Here is a 24,654-nt window from a genome sequence, read left to right as displayed (position 1 = left end):
TACCTTTTGCCCTTGGACTTCCACTGCCACCACCAAACGTCTGGGTTTATTTTTGAGAAAGCGTTGTTTGAAAATGTCTTTCCCCCCAAAATCCTCAGCAAAACCTTGCACCCCCCTGCCTGGGGAAGGCTTAATAAAAATCCTTACCAATTTGCATAGGTGACCACAGACCCAAACCCTTGGATCTTAAGAACAATGAAAAAAACATTCAATTTCTTACAAGAAGAATTTTAATATAAGAAAAGGTAAAAAGAATCACCTCTGTAAAATCAGGATGGTAATACCTTACAGGGTAATTAGATTCAAAACACAGAGAATCCCTCTAGGCAAAACCTTAAGTTACAAGAAAGACACAAAGACAAGAATATTCATTCTATTCAGCACAGTCTAATTTCTCAGCCATTTAAAGAAATCATAATCTAATGCATATCTAGCTAGATTACTTACTAAATTGTAAGACTCCATTCCTGTTCTGTCCCCGGCAAAAGCATCACACAGACAGACCCTTTGTTTTTTCCTCCCTCCAGCTTTGAAAGTATCTTGTCTCCTCCTTGGTCATTGTGGTCAGATGCCAGCGAGGTTATCCTAGCTTCTTAACCCTTTACATGTGAAAGGGTTTTTCCTCTGGCCAGGAGGGATTTTAAAGGTGTTTACCCTTCCCTTTATATTTATGACATGCCCCCCAAATCACAGCTAGGGTGAAACACTGGCTGGGATTTCTTCCTGGAGCTCTAGGAAAAAACAGAGTTAATAAGACACATGCACCTCTAAATATACTACCAAGTATATAAAGACTAACAATATTTTCCACATCTCAAGGACGATTTTAACCAGTTGATTCTGGGAAACTTTCATGGGAGAGTGCATCATCCACTTTGTTAGAAGCTCCTGAGATGTGTTGGATGTCGAAATCAAAATCTTGGAGAGCTAAACTCCACCAAATAAGTTTTTTGTTATTTCCCGTGGCAGTATGAAGCTACTGTAGCGCAGCATGGTCGGTTTGCAGGTGGAAACGCTGTCCCCAAAAATATGGGCTTAGCTTTTCCAGAGTGTAGACAGTGGCGTAACATTCTTTTTCCCTGACTGACCAGTTGCTTTCCCTCTCAGACAGTTTCTTGCTGAGAAACACTACAGGGTGGAATTCTTGATCTGCATTAAAACTGCTCCCACACCACGCTCGGATGCATCTTTGATTACTAGGAACAGTTTGTCAAAGTCTGGGGCCCTTAGTACAGGGTCAGACATGAGTGTCGCTTTAAGTTGGTTAAAAGCCTTCTGACGCTCTTCGGTCCACTGAATGGCATTTGGCTGTTTCTTTTTGGTTAGGTCTGTCAGTGGGGCGGCGATTTGGCTGTATTGCGGTACAAATAGTCTGTAATAACTGGCCAGGCCTAAGAAGGATTGAACCTGTTTCTTTGACTTTGGGATAGGCCACTTTTGAATAGCATCCACTTTGGCCTGTAGGGGTTGATAGTTCCTTGACCCACCTGGTGTCCAAGGTAAGTCACTCTGTTTAGGCCTATTTGACACTTCTTAGCCTTAACAGTTAGTCCTGCCTCCCTTATGTGCTCGAAGACTTTTTGTAGATGTTCCAGGTGTTCTGCCCAGGAATCCGAAAATATGGCTACATCGTCAAGGTAGGCGACTGCATATTCTCCCAATCCCGCTAGGAGACCATCTACAAGTCTTTGGAAGGTGGCGGGTGCATTCCGCAGCCAAAAGGGAGTACATTAAATTCATACCGCCTGACATGTGTGGTGAAAGCTGACCTTTCCTTTGCAGATACATCTAGTGGAACCTGCCATTTAAGTCCAAGGTAGAGATGAACTGGGCCCATCCCAGTTTCTCTAGTTGTTCATCTGTGCATGGCACTAGATAGTTGTCTAGGTGAGTTACAGCATTTAGCTTACGGTAGTCCACGCAAAAACGTATCTCCCCATCTGGTTTGGGAACTAGAACCACTGGAGATGCCCATGCACTGCCAGAGGGGCGGATTACACCCATCTGTAACATATCCTGAATCTCCCGTTTTATAGCAGTTTTAGCTTGAGGAGACATCCGGTAAGGTTGGACTTTAATTGGGTGAGCATTACCTGTGTCAATGGAGGGGTATGCCCGTTCAGTCAGTCCTGGGATGGCTGAGAACATTGGCGCATAGCTAGTGCACAGCTCCTGGATCTGCTGTCACTGCATACGCCCGAGGGTCATGGAGAGGTTCACTTCTTTCACGCCACCAGCACTTTTCCCTTTGTAGTAGACACCTTCAGGCCATGCAGTGTGATCTCCTCCCTGGGCTGTAAACTGACAAACCTTTAATTCTCTGGAATAAAAGGGCTTTAGAGAATTAATATGGTATACCTTAGGCTTACGGTTGGAGGTAGGGAATGCTATGAGGTAATTAACAGCTCCCAGGAGCTCCTGGACCGTGAATGGCCCTTCCCACGACGCTTCCATTTTATGGGCCTGGAGCACCTTTAAGATCATGACCTGGTCCCCTACTTTGAAGGAACGCTCTCTGGCATGTTTATCATACCAGGCTTTTTGCTCTTTTTGAGCATCCTGTAAGTTTTCTTTAGCAAGGGCTAGAGAGGTTCGGAGGGTGTTTTGTAGGTTGATTACAAAGTCCAGAATGTTAGTTCCTGGAGAAGGTGTAAATCCCTCCCATTGCTGCTTCATCAACTGTAATGGCCCCTTAACCTCACGGCCATATACAAGTTCAAATGGTGAAAACCCTAAACTGGGATGTGGTACAGCTCTGTAGGCAAAGAGCAACTGCTGCAACACTAGGTCCCACTCATTGGAATGCTCATTTACGAATTTACGTATCATGGCCCCCAAAGTTCCATTAAACTTCTCCACCAGGCCATTTGTTTGATGGTGGTAAGGAGTAGCAACCAAGTGATGTACCCCATGAGCTTCCCAAAGGCTTTCCATAGTTCCTGCCAAGAAATTAGTTCCTGCATCTGTGAGGATGTCGGAGGGCCAGCCTACCCTGGCTAAAATGTCTGCTAGTGCCTGGCACACACTATTAGCGCTGGTGTTGCTTAGAGCTACTGCTTCCGGCCATCAGGTGGCAAAATCCATGAAAGTCAGTATGTACTGCTTTCCTCTGGGTCTCTTTTTCGGAAAAGGACCCAGAATATCCACAGCTACTTGCTGAAATGGAACTTCAGTAATGGGGAGTGGCTGGAGAGGGGCTTTGACCTGGTCTTGGGGTTTTCCCACTTTTTGGCATACCTCACCAGACCGGACATAGGTAGAAATATCCTTGCCCATTCCCTCCCATTGGAATGACCTCCCCAAATGGTCTTTGGTCCTGTTCACCCCAGCATGGCCACTAGGATGATCATGGGCTAAGCTCAAGAGCTTGACCCGGTACTTAGTTGCTACTACCAACTGTCTCTGAGGATGCCAGTCTTCCTGATGTCCACCAGAAAGAGTTTCCTTGTATAAAAAGTCCTCTTTCTACAACAAACCTGGATCAATTAGAAGAGCTGAGAGGCGGTGGGTTGCTCCGTGCCACCATCCAAGCTCTCTGGAGGCTTTCATCTACTTCCTGTTCAGCCTGGAACTGTTCCCTTGATGCTGTAGACATCAGTTCTTCATTGGATTGTGGACCTATGCTTGGTCCCTCTGGAAGCGATGTAGGGGATCGGGCTGTTTCCGTTGACTGTGAACTGCTCTCTGCTGGTGCACTATGTTGGGGTTCAGGCTCCAGCTGAGCCTCTTGTGTAGGGTTATCGGCTGTTACCGGTACAGGTTCGGTGGGGCCCTCTGGGGTTGGGACTGCAAGTACTGCATTCAGTGCTGGCAATGGGTCTGGTGCTGGTTCCGGTTCTGGGACTGGCTCTGTCTGGGTCTCTGGGACTGGATCCACTACTGCTGTTGCAGACATTGGCCTGGGGTCCAGGTCCATCACCTCTGACCAGGTCCTGGTAGAAGTTTCCAGAACAGCGCTAGGCGTGACGGCTTGTTTAGCCTGGCTGCGGGTGACCATTCCCACCCTCTTGGCTGACTTCACATGATTGGCCAAGTCTTCCCCCAACAGCATGGGGATGGGATAATCATCATAGACTGCCAAAGTCCACGATCCTGACCAGCCCTTGTACTAGATAGGCAACTTGGCTGTAGGCAAATTGAAAGAGTTGGACTTGAAGGGTTGAATCATCACTTGGATCTCTGAGTTGATTAAATTGGAGTCCACTAAGGACGCATGGATAGCCGACACCTGTGCTCGGTGTCCCTCCACGCGGTGACCTTCTTCCTGCCCACACTCACAGTTTCCTTCCGCTCCAAGGGTATCTGGGAGGTATCTGGGCCTGAGGACCTCTGCGGTGATTCCGGTGCAATGAACTGTAATCTGCTGGGGTTCTTGGGGCAGTTGGCCTTCACATGTCCCGGCTCATTACATTTAAAATATCATCCAGCTGACGGGTCACTGGGGCGAGGTGGGTTGCTAGAGAACGGTGTGGCGGAACAATAAGGTGGCTGGAGGGCTCCTTGCGGGGTAGATGGGGCCTTGGGCAGCCCCCAGTAGTAGGGTGTGGTCTGAGGTTGTCCCTTCTGGTATCTGCTCCAACTGCGACCAGTTTTTTTTTCTCTGCCACCTCCACCCATTTGGCTCCAATCTCCGCCGCCTCGATTACAGTTTTGGGCTTCCCATCTAGGATGTATCTTTCTATTTCCTCAGGAACACCCTCTAAGAATTGCTCCTTTTGCATTAGGAAGGGCAAATCTGCTGGAGATTTAACTCTTGCTCCTGATATCCAGACATCCCAATGTTTCACAATGTGGTAGGCGTGTCGGGTAAATGACACATCTGATTTCCACCTTAGGGCTCTGAACCGCCGACGGGAATGCTTGGGGGTTAGCCGCATTCTGACTCTCACCTTGGTTTTAAACAGTTTATACTGGTTCATGCGTTCCTTAAGCATTTCAGCCGCCACCTCAGCTAAGGGTCCACTGAACTGCGGCCTCAGCTCTACCGTGTATTGGTCTGTAGAGATGCTGTACCCAAGGCAGGCCCTTTCGAAGTTTTCTAAGAAGGCCTCAGTATCATCACCTGCCTTGTAGGTGCGGAACTTTCTGGGATGGGAAGTGGTACCTGGAGAAGGATTGCTAGGGTTTGTTGGTATATTCTGCTGAGCCTTTGCCTTCTCCATCTCCAGTGCATGCTTCCTCTTTCTTTCCTTCTCCTCCAGTTCTTTGGCCCATGCCTCCATTCCCATCTGCATGAGTTCTATCTGTCTTTCATGTTCCTTTTGTTTTTCCTCAGCCTCAGATCTGACTAATTCCAGCTTTTGTTGAACCGTGGAGTCTGTCATCCTAATCTCTCTGTTTTTAACTAACTTTACACTCGAGAGTTAGACAGAAAACCAAAACAAAAAAAAAACTTGGCTTGTAAAATTTTGCTGTGCTGAATATGATACCTATATTCTCTGATAGTGATTGTCAACCTACAGAGAAATAAAAAAAAAACCTAACACCTTTGGCTCCAGGCAAATAGGCAGAAAACCCCACTAGTTGCTCTTAAGAAAAAAAAAAAAAACTTCAGGTCTGTGAAGACTGGTGAATTTCCCTGCAGGAGGTTAACTATCCTGCCTTTAGGTAGAGAAAACCCCAGCTCACAAAAGACAATTCCCTTTTGTCTCTGCTCTGGCCCCAAAGCAGAGAGACGGACTCCAACTATTTCCAGTTGGAAACCTGCTTTCCAGCAGTGCAAAGGAAAAAAAAATCCTTTTAAAATCTGTTCTCCTTGTTCAAAAGATCAAAATCCAAAAAATCCCCCCAAAAACTAACACCTTTGTCTCCTGGCAAATAGGCAGAAAACCCCTCTAGTTGCTTTTAGGTAAAAAAAAACAAAACTTCAGGTCTGTGAAGACTTGTGAATTTCCCTGCAGGGGGTTAACTATCCTGGTTCCTTCCCCACTCTGAACTCTAGGGTACAGATGTGGGGACCTGCATGAAAAACCTCCTAAGCTTACTTTTACCAACTTAGGTTAAAACTTCCCCAAGGTACAAACTATTTTACCTTTTGCCCTTGGACTTCCACTGCCACCACCAAATGTCTGGGTTTATTTTTGAGAAAGCATTGTTTGGAAACGTCTTTCCCCCCAAAATCCTCAGCAAAACCTTGCACCCCCCTGCCTGGAGAAGGCTTGATAAAAATCCTCACCAATTTGCATTGGAGACCACAGATGCAAATCCTTGGATCTTAAGAACAATGAAAAAAGCATTCAGTTTCTTACAAGAAGAATTTTAATATAAGAAATGGTAAAAAGAATCACCTCTGTAAAATCAGGATGGTAAATACTTACAGGGTAATTAGATTCAAAACATAGAGAATCCCTCTAGGCAAAACCTTAAGTTACAAGAAAGACACAAAGGCAAGAATATTCATTCTATTCAGCACAGTCTAATTTCTCAGCCATTTAAAGAAATCATAATCTAACGCATAATAGCTAGATTACTTACTAAATTGTAAGACTCCATTCCTGTTCTGTCCCCAGCAAAAGCATCACACAGACAGACCCTTTGTTTTTCCCTCCCTCCAGCTTTGAAAGTATCTTGTGTCCTCATTGGTCATTGTGGTCAGGTGCCAGCGAGGTTATCCTAGCTTCTTAACCCTTTACATGTGAAAGGGTTTTTCTTCTGGCCAGGAGGGATTTTAAAGGTGTTTTCCCTTCCCTTTATATTTATGACACCGCTTCACATAATGCAAGAACTAGGGGTCACCCGATGAAATTAATAGGAAGCAGGCTTAAAAGTAACTTCAGAAACTAGCAGTCTTTGTATGGAACTCATTGCCAGGGGATGTTGTGAAGGCCAAAACTATAACTGGGTTCAAACAGGAATTAGATAAATTCATGAAGGATAGATCCATCAATGGCTTTAGCAAGATGGTCAGGGACACAACCTATGCTCTCGGTGTCCCTAAACGTCTGACTGCTAGAAGCTGGGACTGGATGACTGGGGATGGATGACTGGATAATTCCCTGTTTTGTTCATTCCCTCTGAAGCATCTGGTATTGGCCACTGATGGAAGACAGGGTACTGGGCTAGATGGACCATTGCTCTCACCCGTTATGGCCGTTCTTATATTCATTTGCTCAACCACTGAAATTTAGATGCCTTGGGGACTTTAACTTATAAACTTCGGTGTCCAAGGAATTTAGGTGCCTACACGGTTAGATGCCAGCTGAGAGGTGACTTTATGAATGTCAGTGGTGTCTAAGGACTGGTCTACAATGGAAACTAATATCAACATAGCTACATCTCTCAGGGGCGTGAAAATGCACACCCTGAGAGACAGCTATGCTGACCTAACCCCCAGTGTAGACAGTGCTCGGTTGATGGAAGAATTCTTCCATTGACTTAGCTATCACCTCCTAGGGAGGTGGATTAACTATAGTGACAGGAGAACTCCTCCAATCACTGTAGTGAGTTTCTACCCTGAAGCACTGCAGCTGTGCTGCTGTAGCATATTAAGTGTAGACATAGCCTAAGTTTTGGACTTAGATGTCTAAAATGGCATCTAGGTTCCTAAATCTCCTTTGTTAATCCCACCCCTAATATTGTAGCTCAATTTTTGACTGGTGTTCAGTTTCCAATGGTTTAAAGATTATATGATTATCCTTAAAAATAATTCACCTTAAAATAGTAAGACAGTGAATTTATTTCTGCAATACCGCCTGTAAATTTGTTCCTCCCAATTTTAGTAAACAAAGTCTCCTGCCACTATGTTGACTTACTCCCACACCTCCAAAGTTATGTCGTGGGAATTCTAATGTCCAAGTGTTATGTCTCCTGACATGATTGATGATCCTAAAGTCAAAGGTAGCCATCGTATGGTCTCAGAACCTGTCTTGTCAGGAAACTAAAGAAGATAAACCAGAACAACTGTATGATAAAGCTGACCTAAACATGACTCCTTTGCTATATCGCTTCAGCCTCTGTTGTGCAGAGCACTGACTGACTGTTGGATCAAAAATAAAGTTAGCTTCTGTTTCCCCATTTCTCTTGTTTTGCTCCAGCCTCTGGCTCAGAGGGTTCTCTGAGAGTCAGGTTTAGAAAAAAAGCTCAAGCAAATATAAACAGTGAAATGTCATTGTAGTGCAGCTCCAGGCACACAGTAGCTTTGAGAACATCCCCGAATCCTTGCAATTTTAGCTTAGAAAGTTAAGATATAATGCTTACATTGTCAGGAAATTTAGATTCCTCCCCCTACATTCATTATGGGGCACTGGATAGCTGTAACTTGCAGGTTTGAGTCCAGCATGGGAAGACTGGCATTATTGATGCCTGTGTTGTACCTAGAGGAGTTGTGTGTACATATTTGTCAGTCTGGTTCCTTTCAAAAGGAGATTTTTTTTAAGTTGACAAGTGTATGCATAAGTTTGTGATAAATTTGCTTTTCGCTTTTGAGACATCATTGAAGAGATAAAATGTGATTACCAAACTCAACTAAGCTACACATCCACATTTTGGAGTCATATCTGATTACAGTACAATTTCAAACAGAAATTTACTTTTCAGTATTTCTCAGTTTACAGTATCACTAATTAATTTTCAAAAAGTGATACAGCTCTGAGGACTGGCTTATCAATTTTAGGAAAGAATAAGCAGTGGACAGTTTTATCATTGGTTTGCTACAGCTGGCCACAGGGCCCAATGTTCTGAAATGTTAAGCACCTCCTGCAAAGTGCCAAGTATCCTCAACTCTTACTGAAGTCCACAAGTGTTGCTGTGCATATCAGACATTTGTCTACCCTTGAAAGTGTTTTTCATAAGGTAGGGTATGAATTTAAAGTGCACCAGCTATTCCTGAATAACGCCATGTGTGAACTGAAATAAGTGTGTCCACATATGGAGTGAATCAGGAACAAATCCACGCGTAAACAAGCCCTTAAGCAACTCGCAGGATTTGATCTATACCGTATATCAGGTCAGGCTAAAGACAGTCACTATCCAACTGGGATGATGACTTTGGCCCTCATCCTGTAAAGACTTATGCACATACTTAACTTCATGTACTGTGAGTAGTCCTATTGCCAGCTTCAAATGATAAAGTTGTAGTAATTTTGGAGTTATTGTTTTGCTGCTAGATTGAACTTTGTTGGGAAGGGCAACGTAATTCTCCTACAGGGCACAATGCATTTAAATGATTGTGGTGTATTTAGCTATGAAGCTGTTCACTGCATTTTTAAGCCCAATTTGTCTGAGGGATTATTTATTTATATTTAAATAAAACAATGCTTATACAAGCTCGAGGCACCATGATTAATAATTATAACAAAACATTATAACAATTATAACAATAATTCATATTATAACAAAACAACAACAAAAACAAATCCCCAGCTGCATTAAAGTAATTATTCAAAAAGGAGCTCTGCCAATCTCTACAAAAATCCCTCCTTTCTCCCCCCTCCCGCATCGTTCTGGGAACCTACCCTCAGCCCTCTCCAAAAACCTAATCAAACAGAAGTGTTCTGCAACATTCTCAAGAGGTGACCACATTCCAGCTATTTTGGATCCAGGTAGAGAGCATGTCCCAGAGACTTTGAGCTGTCACACACAATACCCTGCTATGGGCTGCTTCTCTTCTACAACAAGGGGGAACCTATTCAAATGACTGCAGCTGAGACAGTATGGTACAGTCCCTCAAGATTCAAGATGGAGGGTCTTACAGAGTGACACGTATTGCACCTGCTTTCTCACTCATGGAGAGTTTATAATTGTTCCTTCCTTGTTTGTTGTTTTCTTTACTCTAAAAGGAGAGATTGAACATACAAGCTTTACAAGGAGTTAATCACACACTAGGAAGCATTAGGACACCAGTGATGTACAATGTGTACCAACTATATTTCTACAGATTTAAAGATGCTGATTTCTTTTAAATTAAATCTGGATAGCAGATCAACATGTGTGATTAGTGAAGATTATTTTGTGTAATTGAAACGTGCAATGAGGTGGTAATGTAATTGGCAGAGCTGAGAAATGCAAAAAGAAAAACTTAACACAACATTGATGCTCCAAGCCAGAGGTGTCAATTTCTATTTTATTGTGCTCACATGGCTAAAGTGATGGGAAGAAGGGAATTAATTCCTTTATATCCAACCAGATGGTAATAATGGTATTCTTTTCTGAGGAGAAAAGAAAAGGAGTACTTGTGGCACCTTAGAGACTAACAAATTTATTAGAGCATAAGCTTTCGTGAGCTACAGCTCACTTCATCGGATGCATTCCACCAAATGCATCCGATGAAGTGAGCTGTAGCTCACGAAAGCTTATGCTCTAATAAATTTGTTAGTCTCTAAGGTGCCACAAGTACTCCTTTTCTTTTTGCGAATACAGATTAACACGGCTGCTACTCTGAAACCTGTTTTCTGAGGAGGTGATTATTACCTAGTATTCACAAGCAGAATCAATGTTGGAATGATTCACCTTGATATCAGAAAGTCTCTCCAGTTTTACTTTATTTTTCCTTAATCTTTCTAGCATCTCTCTTTTTACTCCTTTCCATTAACACTTTAAATTGGCACTGCCCTAGTCCATTACATTAGGAATAATCATCCCTATATCTGAAGGAAAGAAGACTCAGCTGACATCTTGCTGGTTAGAGTGTTTCCACTGTGTCTCCCAACATGGTGGTTTTTTCAGCATATATGGGTCTCAGGAGCCTACTAGATCTGACCGGGATCTGAAGTTTGGAAATGTATCTCTTATGTGAGGGAAGTAGTAGTTAGAGTTTGAATACACTTGAAAGTTCATTCACATTAAGGTAGGGTTTGAATTTAAGGCAGAATAGCTATTCCTGAAAAGTTCCAATTGTGCCTACACTTAAAAGTTTACCCAAGATAGCCGTGTGAGTTAGGGTGTGATTCCCCTCTCCTCCCCCCCCCCACACACACTGTGACCAACATAGCTATGCTGATGAGCCCTAGTGTAGATGAACATAAGAACGGCCATACTGGGTCAGACCAATGGTCCATCTAGCCCAGTATCCTGTCTTATGACAGTGGCCAATGCCAGGTACTTCAGAGGGAATGAACAGAACAGCTAATCATCAAATGATCCATCTCCTGTCGCGTGTTCTGACCTTCTGGCAAACAGGGACTAGGGACACTTCCGAGCCTGGTTTGCATCCCTGCCAATCCTGGCTAATAGCCATTGATGAACCTACCCTCCATCAATTATCTAGTTCTTTTTTGAACCCTGTTAGAGTCTTGGACTTCATAACCTTCTCTGGCAAAGAGTTCCACAGGTTGACTGTACGTTGTGTAAACAAATACTTCCTTTTGTTAGTTTTAAACCTGCTGCCTATTAATTTAATTTGATGACCCCTAGTTCTTGTTATGGAGAAGGAGTAAATACACATCCTTATTTACTTTCTCCACACCAGTCATGTTTTTATAGACCTCTATCAAATCCCCCCTTAGTCGTCTCTTTTTTAAGCTGAAAAGTCCCAGTTTTATTAATCCCTTCTCATATGGAAGTTGCAGTTATGCTGGCAAAAAAGGGCCTTTTTTCTGGTATAGCTTACTCAGTTCAGGGAACTGGTATAGGCTATGGCAGCAAGATAACTCTTTTCCTGATGTAAGCTGCATCTCCCCTAGAAAAGTTTTGCCAGTAATAGCTCCACTGGCAAACCCTTTCAAGCATAGACAAGACCTGTTGCTTTTCCAGTGGCATTGCTTTTCCATTTGGGCCATTGGGGTTCCTCTTTGTGAAAATATTGGGGTGGTGAGTGTCATGGCTGAGACAACTTCCCTTTGGGGCCCAAAAGACCTGTGCACCCCATTCCAATGATTACAATTTAAAAACAGTCTGCTACCTTCCCCCCCTCCCCCGCCCCAAACACATAAAGCAAATATTTTCTCCTGGGCTTAGAGTTTGCTTTAGTTTTGTCTGAATAAATTGTTATGTCAAAGTTAAGTCCCTGATAATAGAGGTTTATGATAGAAATAGCAACACACCTTTCCTTCACAATATAACGATGTTAAGGAGCTCTTAATACAACCAGTTTTGGGAAGCTGTCATCAGCGTACTGTAGTTGTGATTAGGGTAGGTCTATACTGTGAAAAAAAGGTGTGTTCTGAAGTTAGCTAACCTACATAAACTAACTTGGGTTAAAATAGCAGTGAAGACACGGCAACTCTGCTTTTAACTTGGGTTAGCTGCTCAACTTAAAGCATATAGGGCAGGTGGGGATTGAACTAGGGCTGTTAACCCGAGTTGCTGTGTCTTCACTACTCTTTTAACTGAGGTTTCAGAGTAGCAGCTGTGTTAGTCTGTATTTGCAAAAAGAAAAGGAGTACTTGTGGCACCTTAGAGACTAACAAATTTATTAGAGCATAAGCTTTCGTGAGCTACAGCTCACTTCATCGGATGCATTTGGTGGAAAAAACAGAGGAGAGATTTATATACACACACACAGAGAACATGAAACAATGGTTTTATCATACACACTGTAAGGAGAGTGATCACTTAAGATAAGCCATCACCAGCAGCAGGGGGGGGAAAGGAGGAAAACCTTTCATGGTGACAAGCAAGGTAGGCTAATTCCAGCAGTTAACAAGAATATCAGAAAGAAAAGGAGTACTTGTGGCACCTTAGAGACTAACAAATTTATTAGAGCATAAGCTTTCGTGAGCTACAGCTCACTTCATCGGATGCATTTGGTGGAAAAAACAGAGGAGAGATTTATATATACACACACAGAGAACATGAAACAATGGGTTTATCATACACACTGTAAGGAGAGTGATCACTTAAGATAAGCCATCACCAACAGCAGGGGGGGGAAGGAGGAAAACCTTTCATGGTGACAAGCAGGTAGGCTAATTCCAGCAGTTAACAAGAATATCAGAGGAACAGTGGGGGGTGGGGTGGGAGGGAGAAATACCATGGGGAAATAGTTTTACTTTGTGTAATAACTCATCCATTCCCAGTCTCTATTCAAGCCTAAGTTAATTGTATCCAGTTTGCAAATTAATTCCAATTCAGCAGTCTCTCGTTGGAGTCTGTTTTTGAAGCTTTTTTGTTGAAGTATAGCCACTCTTAGGTCTGTGATCGAGTGACCAGAGAGATTGAAGTGTTCTCCAACTGGTTTTTGAATGTTATAATTCTTGATGTCTGATTTGTGTCCATTCATTCTTTTACGTAGAGACTGTCCAGTTTGGCCAATGTACATGGCAGAGGGGCATTGCTGGCACATGATGGCATATATCACATTGGTAGATGCGCAGGTGAACGAGCCTCTGATAGTGTGGCTGATGTGATTAGGCCCTATGATGGTATCCCCTGAATAGATATGTGGACAGAGTTGGCAACGGGCTTTGTTGCAAGGATAGGTTCCTGGGTTAGTGGTTCTGTTGTGTGGTGTGTGGTTGCTGGTGAGTATTTGCTTCAGATTGGGGGGCTGTCTGTAAGCAAGGACTGGTCTGTCTCCCAAGATCTGAGAGAGCGATGGCTCGTCCTTCAGGATAGGTTGTAGATCCTTGATGATGCGTTGGAGGGGTTTTAGTTGGGGGCTGAAGGTGATGGCTAGTGGCGTTCTGTTGTTTTCTTTGTTGGGCCTGTCCTGTAGTAGGTGACTTCTGGGTACTCTTCTGGCTCTGTCAATCTGTTTCTTCACTTCAGCAGGTGGGTACTGTAGTTGTAGGAATGCATGATAGAGATCTTGTAGGTGTTTGTCTCTGTCTGAGGGGTTGGAGCAAATGCGGTTATATCGTAGCGCTTGGCTGTAGACAATGGATCGAGTGGTATGATCTGGATGAAAGCTAGAGGCATGTAGGTAGGAATAGCGGTCAGTAGGTTTCCGATATAGGGTGGTGTTTATGTGACCATCGCTTATTAGCACCGTAGTGTCCAGGAAGTGGATCTCTTGTGTGGACTGGTCCAGGCTGAGGTTGATGGTGGGATGGAAATTGTTGAAATCATGGTGGAATTCCTCAAGAGCTTCTTTTCCATGGGTCCAGATGATGAAGATGTCATCAATGTAGCGCAAGTAGAGTAGGGGCATTAGGGAACGAGAGCTGAGGAAGCGTTGTTCTAAGTCAGCCATAAAAATGTTGGCATACTGTGGGGCCATGCGGGTACCCATCGCAGTGCCGCTGATTTGAAGGTATACATTGTCACCAAATGTGAAATAGTTATGGGTCAGGACAAAGTCACAAAGTTCTGCCACCAGGTTAGCCGTGACAGTATCGGGGATACTGTTCCTGACGGCTTGTAGTCCATCTTTGTGTGGAATGTTGGTGTAGAGGGCTTCTACATCCATAGTGGCTAGGATGGTGTTTTTAGGAAGATCACCAATGGACTGTAGTTTCCTCAGGAAATCGGTGGTGTCTCGAAGATAGCTGGGAGTGCTGGTAACGAAGGGCCTGAGGAGGGAGTCTACATAGCCAGACAATCCTGCTGTCAGGGTGCCAATGCCTGAGATGATGGGGCGTCCACGATTTCCAGGTTTATGGATCTTGGGTAGCAGATAGAATACCCCAGGTCCTGGCTCCAGGGGTGTGTCTGTGCGGATTTGTTCTTTTGATTTTTCAGGGAGTTTCTTGAGCAAATGCTGTAGTTTCTTTTGGTAACTCTCAGTGGGATCAGAGGGTAATGGCTTGTAGAAAGTGGTGTTGGAGAGCTGCCTAGTAGCCTCTTGTTCATACTCTGACCTATTCATGATGACGACAGCACCTCCTTTGTCAGCCTTTTTGATTATGATGTCAGAGTTGTTTCTGAGGCTGTGGATGGCACTGTGTTCTGCATGGCTGAGATTATGGGGTAAGCGATGCTGCTTTTCCACAATTTCAGCTCGTGCACGTTGGCGGAAGCAGTCTATGTAGAAATCCAGGCTGCTGTTTCGACCTTCAGGAGGAGTCCACCTAGAATCCTTCTTTTTGTAGTGTTGGCAGGAAGGTCTCTGTGGGTTAATATGTTGGTCAGAGGTGTGTTGGAAATATTCCTTGAGTCTGAGACGTCGAAAATAGGATTCTAGGTCACCACAGAACTGTATCATGTTCGTGGGGGTGGAGGGGCAAAAGGAGAGGCCCCGAGATAGGACAGATTCTTCCGCTGGGCTAAGAGTATAGTTGGATATAGTTTTACTTTGTGTAATGACTCATCCATTCCCAGTCTCTATTCAAGCCTAAATTAATTGTATCCAGTTTGCAAATTAATTAACCCGAGTTAAGAATACACCTTTTATTTGCAGTATAGACATACCCTTAAGGATTAGCTATTAGGGCAGAACCAGCCTTTAGAACTTGTCAGGATCAAATGTTTGGAATTTCTGTCAGGACAGCCTTTAGAACTTTCTGTCAGGACTCCTCAATGTTTGGGATTTCTTAGAATATCAGTACTAATGTAGGAGCATAAAGAAGTAGTGCCCATACAAAAGCTTTTTTCCCACCTGGGAGCATGCTGTAACCAAGATAGAATCATAGAAATGTAGGGCTGGAAGGGACCTTGAGAAGTCATCTCGTCCAGCCCCTTGCATTGAGGCAAGTCCATGTAAAGCTAGACCATCCCTGACCTGTTCTTAAAAACTTCCGAAGATGGAGATTCCATAGCTTCCTTTGAAAGCCTATTCCAGAGCTTAGCTGCCCTTGTAGCTTAAGCCCATTTCTTTTGTCCTACCTTCAGTAGACATGAAGTACATTTGATCACTTTCCTCTTTATAATGGTCCTTAACATATCTGACATAGACAAAATGAGCGTGAACTACTCTTGTGCAGAGAAAGGCTCTTTAAAATTGTTGCATTAAAGTAACTGAGAAAATAAAGGATGGAACAACACATACTGAAATAGTAAGAAATGTAACCCTTCAGTTTTATATAACCAATTTTTAATTCTTTTTTCCTGAGGCCCAGATGCTATTCGTGATTACAGAACAAAGCTCCCTGAGAATCCTCGCTACATCGGAGCAACCACTCCAGCACAAGGGGCCACGAGTGACCTTGAGTACTTGTGGCGTACTGCCCCCTGGACGACTTCTATATTGCCCCACAAACATTCCTATCCTGGACAAATTGGCTGGGGAGTAACAGAATTTAGTTATCTTAACAGAGGAAATCTGCTCAGTGGCATGCAAATTAAGGTAATTACTCATACATTTCTCCAGAATTTTATCAGATGCCATCTAGATGACATTAAAGAGCGTCTTGCTTTGTAATTTTATGCTGTGTGTTTGTAGTGCAGTGGTTAATCAGAGAACAAGATGGAACACATTTATTTGATAAAAAAGGCACCATTTTTTAAGATCATGTACAATCAACATTATTACAACAAATATATTAAAGTGGTGGTACTTGAAATTATATGAAGCATTCATAAATCTTAGCTTTCATGAAACAAATCAAATGGGAAAGTTGTGTTGTGTAATGAAGACATGTGCACTAGAGCTGTGCAGTCTATTAACATTTTAAATCAATTGAGCCCATGTGTTTGCAAACATCAACCCATGCTCATGAAAGCTTGGGGAAACATTTTCAGAAATGGGTTCCTGAAGTTAGACTCTCAAGTTCATGTAGATGCCTAAACAAACAGCCTGATTTTAGATAATGCAGTATGCACAGCACCTCCCACTGATGTTAGCTTTAGACACCCATTTTTGAAAATCTTGGCCTTGATGGATGTGGGGTGAGTTTTAACACCTTGCTGGGAAACTGACACCCAGAAGTGTGGAAGGAGGAAGTGACTGGAACAGCTGGGAGGAGCTTACTTTAGGATGGAAGGTTCCCTTAAGGGTTTGAGTTTGAACTTGAGCTTTAAGGTAAACCTCCAGGTGATGGCCCACTTCCAAATACCGTAAAAAGAACTGTAGGCATGAGTTTCTGAACTCATCTATGAACAGAATCCTGCCAGGTTGCACAGGTCTAGTATGTGCTTACTACCTCTGAGAACTCTGTTAATGCTTTTGTGGTGCTCAGCCTATTGGGGAGCAGAAGTAGAGAACAGAATCTCAAGACACTCTGGAGCTTGTCTACCTCCAGTCTGGGCACTGAATCTGCAACCTTTGCTTACACCTGTAGTCCCAGTTGAAGTCATTACTGGGACTCTTAACATATGTAAGGATTGAAGGAAAGTGTTTAATTTTTGCAAAAATCTTTAGTTTTTATATACAGATGCCGAAACTGCGTGTTTTTATTGAATAGATCTGACCAGTTATGCCTGAGGCCCCAGTCAGGTCGGGACACTATCATGCTAGGTGCTGTACAAACAGATACGACACTATTCCTGCCCCGAAATAGCTTTTTTGTATCGCTAAGACATAGCTTACATATGTCCTATAGTGTTTGCACATTACATAACTGCACTCCTAAAAAAAGTCAATGAACATAGTTTAAAAACCCCAGATTATTAGTTCTGTGTACAGTATATGAATTCTTACCCCACTCTTGGGGCCCCATGTTTTCCCACGCCTCCATTGGATGCAATTTCCTCTCCCCAGTTGTCATTATTGTGAAAAGTAACAGAAACAAAGGATGGAGGAGCCTGGCCTGGTCCTTCTTCCAACATCCTCTGAAGAAAAGCAGGAAGGGGGCAGCTGTCCTAGTTCAACTCTTTCCCACCCAGAGGACGACAAGGAGGAAAAGGTGGCCCTCCAACCTTTATCCCCTCTGCACAGTAGCACAATGTATAAATAGCTACAGCTGAAAACATAACAGATTATTTTCCTTGGTGGATGGGTAGGAACTGTTTCTGTTTGAGTTTACCAGCAGTGGAAAAGAAAAAGCCCAAGGCATTTCGAGAACTATTAGAGAAGAACAGCAGACTTTGGCTCTAAACTATTAAAACTTTAGTTTCCATGGGTTGTTCCTTCATAGCTTTGACGCAGGGAACTAAAAGGCATTTGAGGACTCTGAAAGCTACATTTGGCCTTAAGGGCATAATTTGGGCACTCTTGCAATACAATGCCCTTTTTAGGTCAAAGTCTGAACTTTCATTGATTGCTTCTTTGCAAAATCTGAGCAGGTGTACATTCCTAGGAAGAATGCTGGCATTGATTAATGTCTCATACTTCTTTGTTCAAACAATATATCCTGCTCAAATGAGTCTGGTATGAGAAAAAGCTTTGTGAAAGCATAAATGGGTGTGTTTATAAATATACACACACACCAATGTATACGCTGGTATGGACTCAATGGGTAGTGGTGGTGGTTGCCACTCAAAAATAGGCAGAAATTAAATAACAATGTGGAACCTAATTCTCTTCATTCTTAGTACTGGGTGCCAGTATGTAGAAACTAAGGAATCTCTTTTTATTTAGGATCCTGAATTATTTGGGCATCGGAGCCTTCCTGGCAGCATTGCCCTATAGAAGCAGGAGTAGCTGTATCTCTTTTGGGTACACCATCATGTGCAATCACTCAATTCAACCTACAATAACAGGAGGAGGAGATCTAAATCATCTGGGACAGGAAACAGATGCATAAAATGCACAATTCACACCCCATGCTGGCATATCACCTCTGCTCTCTGGCCGTGAAGGATCTATGTGGGATGAACTCTTCAGATTTTAGTGGAAACCAGAGTTGAGCTGAGCAGTTGCACCCTGCCCTCCTTCACTGCTTCATTTCCTGTCTGTTATAAAGAGGCTGCTAAATTTAGCCTAACAGTGTAACCAGTGTATTCCTTTATCAGATAGCCATTAATAGGATGAACATTTTAACCTTAGATATCAATACACAGCTGTTTTTCTTTTAACAGTTTTCCTATTTTACTTGATACTTCTAAATCAGCTTCTTCTGGAACTAAAAATGGTTTTGAACTGCTTTCCCCTTATAGAATCAATAACACCCATGGAGTCCAGGTCTCTCTCAAATGCCTGACTGTCTTCAAGTAATTTCAACTCCCACATTTCTGATCTGCAGATGTTGCTGTCAATACAAATTAAAATGAAAAAGAACATCTTTGAACTTTGCTACAAAGTTATAAAAGTACCTTTACTAGAATCAGACAGCTCAGTGGCTATGAGTTTTAGTGTCACTTAAATATATTCTCTCTTGTGTCATAGAAGATTGTAGTTAAATCAGATATACTAACCAGGAATATAAAACTTCAAGCTCTTTTAGATAAACGTCATAAATAAAAAGGGAAGGGTAAACCACCTTTCTGTATACAGTGCTATAAAATCCCAACTGGTCAGAGGCAAAACCCTTTCACCTGTAAAGGGTTAAGAAGCTACAGTAACCTTGCTGGCACCTGACCCAAAATGACCAATCGAGGGGACAAGATACTTTCAAATCTGAAGGGGGGGGAACAAAGGGTTCTATCTGTCTGTGTGATGATTTTGCTGAGAACAGATCAGAAATGCAACTCCTGTTAAGTTAGTAAGTAATCTAGCTAGAAAACACAGTAGAGTTTCTTTTGTTTAATGGCTGGTAAAATAAGCTGTGCTGGAGGGAATGTATATTCCTGTTTTTGTGTCTTTTGTAACCTAAGGTTTTGCCTAGAGGGATTCTGTATGTTTTGAATCTGATTACCCTGTAAGGTATTTACCATCCTGATTTTACAGATTCTTTTACCTTTTCTTTAGTTAAATTCTTCTTTTAAGAACCTGATTGATTTTTCATTGTTCTTAAGATCCAAGGGTTTGGGTCTGTGTTCACCTTACCAATTTGGTGAGGATTATTATCAAGTCTTCCCCAGGAAAGGGGGTGTAGGGCTTGGGGGGTATTTTGGGGGAAGATGTCTCCAAGTAGGCTTTTTCCCTGTTCTTTGTTTAAAATGCTTGGTGGTGGCAGCATACTGTTCAAGGACAAGGCAAAGTTTGTACCTTGGAGAAGTTTTTAACCTAAGCTGGTAAGAATAAGTTTAGGGGGTCTTTCATGCAGGTCCCCACATCTGTACCCTATAGTTTAGAGTGGGGAAGAAACCTTAACAAACATATTTTCAGATCTGTTGTACAAAGTGGTAATGTCTGACTCACAACATTTCTACCAGTGTTAGCACCCTAACATTTCTGAAAATAAAAACACATCGTGTTCTGAACAATTGTTGACATTGTAAGTAAGAGTCTCTGAACCCATATTCCTGTTGCCATCCCTGCATCAGATAAATGCGCTCACTATATAGGAAAAAGCTATATTATTTTAAATGACCATATTGCTATTTCAAGTTGCTGCTGATCCTTTAGAGCCAAGTCTACTGCCAAATTCTGGTCTCAGTTATACCTGGTTAAATTTGCAGTAGCTTCATTATTGTGGATTTACTTAAATGCAACAGAGTGTTGAGTTCAGCCCTGAAATTTCATCTTCTTGGCCATGAAGTATTTTAGTTCATTTTGCTTTGCAAACCTCATGAACTAGGGGGTCACATACTTTGTAGCCTATGTAGGGCTGAGCTCATTGCACACACCATGAGCTTCTTGCATTCCACCTCACAAGCTCCCTGTGTGCCACCCACCCATCCCTCTCTATTTCAGGGACTCCCTGCAATTTCCCTGCAATATCCCCCATGCTAGACATTCTGCATGACCCCTTTTCTCTCTCCTTCCATATCTGTTTTCCCCATTCTTAAAGTTTGGCTCCCAGCAGGAATAGAGGGGAATAAACAGAAAGAACTTGACCATTCTCCAGTTTGGTGGTTGGTGATATTTGTGGATATTGAGCCTTATTCTCTTTTCATGTACACCTCTGTAAACACAATTGACTTCAGTGGAGTTACTTCTGGATTACCTGATGTAAGTGAGACAACTATTTCCTTTGTTTGTATTGCTATTTTTACTGCTTTGCCATCTGTCTTTTTAATTTTATTCTGGTTTATTTTGTTTTCTATGAATTCCTGTTGCCATAGCAACTAGGCCTATAAAATAAATATAAACTTAAAAACAAGTTTGATAAGTAGGGCCCTACCAAATTCACAGCCTTGAAAAATGCATCACAGATCGTGAAATCTGGTCTCCTCCCATGAAATCTGGTCTTTGCTTTGCTTTTATCCTTTACTATACAGATTTCACGGGGGGAGACCAGCGTTTCTCACATTGCGGGTTCTGACCCAAAAAGGAGTTGCAGGGGGGTCACAAGGTCATTTTAGGAGGGTCACGGGATTGCCACCCTTACTTCGGTGCTGCCTTCAGAGCTGGGTGGCTGAGAGTGACAGCTGCTGACTGAGGGCCCAGCTCTGCAGGCAGCAGAAAAGAAGTAAGGGTGGCAATACCATACCATGCCATCCTTACTTCTCCGCTGCTGCTGGTGATGGCTTTGCCTTCAGAGATGGGCTCCTGGCCAGCAGCCGCCACTCTCCAGCTGCCCAGCTCTGAAGGCAGCGCTGACACCAGCAGCAGCACAGAAATAATGGTAGCAGTACTACAGCCCCCCCTACAACAACCTTGCGACCCTGCACTACTCCTTTGGGTCAGGACCCCTACAATTACAACACTGTGAAATTTCAGATTTAAATAGCTGAAATCATGAAATTTACGAGTTTTTAAATCCTATGACTGTGAAATTGACCAAAATGGACCATGAATTTGGTCAGGCCCTATTGATAAGTTAGCAGCAAGTGATGGCAACCTAATTGCCCCTTGCATTACTATCAACAGTTTCTTACTAGATCAACTGTTAAAACAAAATAACCAAAACTGAACAAAAATAAGAACTCAAACCATTTTTAAAGGGCTTTATGTCAGACCCTGAAGCTTGACAAACTCTAATTCTGGCAGAGCTCCGAGGGGAGCAAATTCCATCAGTGGAGGCCCCTCACTGGAGAAAAGCTACCAGTGGCAATCAACCCTTGCAAGATCCCACCCATGAGCTAACAATACCTCTTTATAGACATTACTTATGTGCCCGTCACTATGGTGTCTGGGCACCAAATACTTACGAGTCACTTGTACCAAAAGCTGCTTATCTAAGTAAGACACACATCACATGCCTTAACCTGGTCTAAGCACACCCCAAACCCCAATAAAGGAAAAACCATCAATCTATAAACCCTTCAGGAAAAGGGTTATCTTTTTCTGTTTACACATTACCCACCACAATGGGGCCCTCTCCCAACTGGGGCTTTTGCGTGGTACCATAATATTAATATTTGCTTCTACTGCTCCCCCAGCACTAGGTCTGCAGACTTAACTGTTCACGTCTTCCAGGAGAGATCATAAAAAAAGCCTGTCTCTCCCCAGGTCTCTTCCCCCAAATTTTAGCAAGGATACTGTTTATATACTGACCATATTTCTCATTGTGCCTTACAAAATAGGAATAATTATGGCTATCATAAGGAATTACATTTCCCAGCCAGCCCTGCTCTTCTGCTGCTTTGAGAAACACTAGTGAGGACAACCAAAAGCTAGCCTGATCCCTTGCCTGTGTGAGGAGTTTGAGAGGGAAGAAGATGAAGTAAGAAAGGATACAGCCATGGGTAGGAGAATGTATATAAGGAGCGAGGGCGGTGTGGATACTAGTCTAATAGGTTATACTGGCTGTAGAATGACTGTGCCTAATAGGGTACAAAATGTGAGCGAGGCCAAACAGCAAAAATTAAGATGTTTGTACACCAATGCGAGGAGTCTAGGTAACAAAATGGAGGAACTAGAGCTACTGGTGCAGGAAGTGAAACCAGATATTATAGGGATGACAGAAACATGGTGGAATAGTAGTCATGACTGGACTACAGGTATTGAAGGGTATGTGCTGTTTAGGAAAGACAGAAACAAAGGTAAAGGGGGTGGAGTAGCATTGTATATCAATGATGAGTTAGAATGTAAAGAAATAAGAAGCAATGCAATGGATAAGACAGAGTCCGTCTGGGCAAAAATTACATTGGGGAAGAAAACTAGTAAAGCCTCTCCTACGATAGTGCTTGGGGTGTGCTATAGACCTCCGGGATCTAATTTGGATATGGATAGAGCCCTTTTTAATGTCTTTAATCAAGTAAATACTAATGGAAATTGCGTGATCATGGGAGACTTTAACTTCCCAGATATAGACTGGAGGACCAGTGCTAGTAATAATAATAGGGCTCAGATTTTCCTAGATGCGATAGCTGATAGATTCCTTCATCAAGTAGTTGCTGAACCGACTAGAGGGGATGCCATTTTAGATTTAATTTTGGTGAGTAGCGAGGACCTCATAGAAGAAATGGTTGTAGGGGACAATCTTGGCTCAAGTGATCATGAGCTAATTCAGTTCAAACTAAATGGAAGGATTAACAAAAATAAATCTGCAACTAGGGTTTTTGATTTCAAAAGGGCTGACTTTCAAAAATTAAGGAAATTAGTTAGGGAAGTGGATTGGACTGAAGAACTTGTGGATCTAAAGGTAGAGGAGGCCTGGGATTACTTTAAATCAAAACTGCAGAAGCTATCGGAAGCCTGTATCCCAAGAAAGGGGAAAAAATTCATAGGAAGGAGTTGTAGACCAAGCTGGACGAGCAAGCATCTTAGAGAGGTGATTATGAAGAAGCAGAAAGCATACAGGGAGTGGAAGATGGGAGGGATCAGCAAGGAAAGCTACCTAATTGAGGTCAGAACATGTAGGGATAAAGTGAGACAGGCTAAAAGTCGAGTAGAGTTGGACCTTGCAAAGGGAATTAAAACCAATAGTAAAAGGTTCTATAGCCATATAAATAAGAAGAAAACTAAGAAGGAAGAAGTGGGGCCGCTTAACACTGAGGATGGAGCGGAGGTTAAAGATAATCTAGGCATGGCCCAATATCTAAACAAATACTTTGCCTCAGTCTTTAATAAGGCTAAAGAGGATCTTGGGGATAACGGTAGCATGACAAATGGGAAGGAGGATATAGAGGTAGATATTACCATATCAGAGGTAGAAGCGAAACTGAAACAGCTTAATGGGACTAAATCGGGGGGCCCAGATAATCTTCATCCAAGAATATTAAAGGAATTGGCACCTGAAATTGCAAGCCCACTAGCAAGAATTTTTAATGAATCTGTAAACTCAGGAATAGTACCGAATGATTGGAGAATTGCTAATATAGTTCCTATTTTTAAGAAAGGAAAAAAAAGTGATCCGGGTAACTACAGGCCAGTTAGTTTGACATCTGTAGTATGCAAGGTCCTGGAAAAAATTTTGAAGGAGAAATTAGTTAAGGACATTGAAGTCAATGGTAAATGGGACAAAATACAACATGGTTTTACAAAAGGTAGATCGTGCCAAACCAATCTAATCTCCTTTTTTGAAAAAGTAACAGATTTTTTAGATAATGGAAATACAGTGGATCTAATTTACCTAGATTTCAGTAAGGCATTTGATACCGTGCCACATGGGGAATTATTAGTTAAATTGGAGAAGATGGGGATCAATATGAACATCAGAAGGTGGATAAGGAATTGGTTAAAGGGGAGACTGCAACGGGTCCTACTGAAAGGCGAACTGTCAGGTTGGAGGGAGGTTACCAGTGGAGTTCCTCAGGGATCGGTTTTGGGACCAATCTTATTTAATCTTTTTGTTACTGACCTTGGCACAAAAAGTGGGAGTGTGCTAATAAAGTTTGCAGATGATACAAAGCTGGGAGGTATTGCCAATTCGGAGAAGGATCGGGATATTATACAGGAGGATCTGGATGACCTTGTAAACTGGAGTAATAGTAATAGGATGAAATTTAATAGTGAGAAGTGTAAGGTTATGCATTTAGGGATTAATAACAAGAATTTTAGTTATAAGTTGGGGACGCATCAATTAGAAGTAA

The 24,654-nt window shown here is 42.6% G+C and overlaps 1 protein-coding gene across 1 annotated transcript in view; it reads left to right on the top strand.

The window, feature by feature from the left end:
* The window catches only part of C4H4orf45 (chromosome 4 C4orf45 homolog), a 76,302-nt gene that overhangs the window by 5,427 nt on the left and 46,221 nt on the right, over window positions 1-24,654 (top strand). Inside the window, exon 2 of the mRNA XM_043513247.1 lies at window positions 15,867-16,099. Coding sequence (XP_043369182.1) covers window positions 15,867-16,099 — 233 coding nt within the window. The remainder of the gene's footprint in view (window positions 1-15,866; window positions 16,100-24,654) is intronic.

This window comes from Dermochelys coriacea, chromosome 4, assembly GCF_009764565.3.
Source record: "Dermochelys coriacea isolate rDerCor1 chromosome 4, rDerCor1.pri.v4, whole genome shotgun sequence".
NCBI classification, from domain to species: domain Eukaryota; kingdom Metazoa; phylum Chordata; order Testudines; family Dermochelyidae; genus Dermochelys; species Dermochelys coriacea.
Note: the sequence above shows the minus strand (reverse complement) of the source record. Positions and strands in the feature narration are given on the sequence as shown.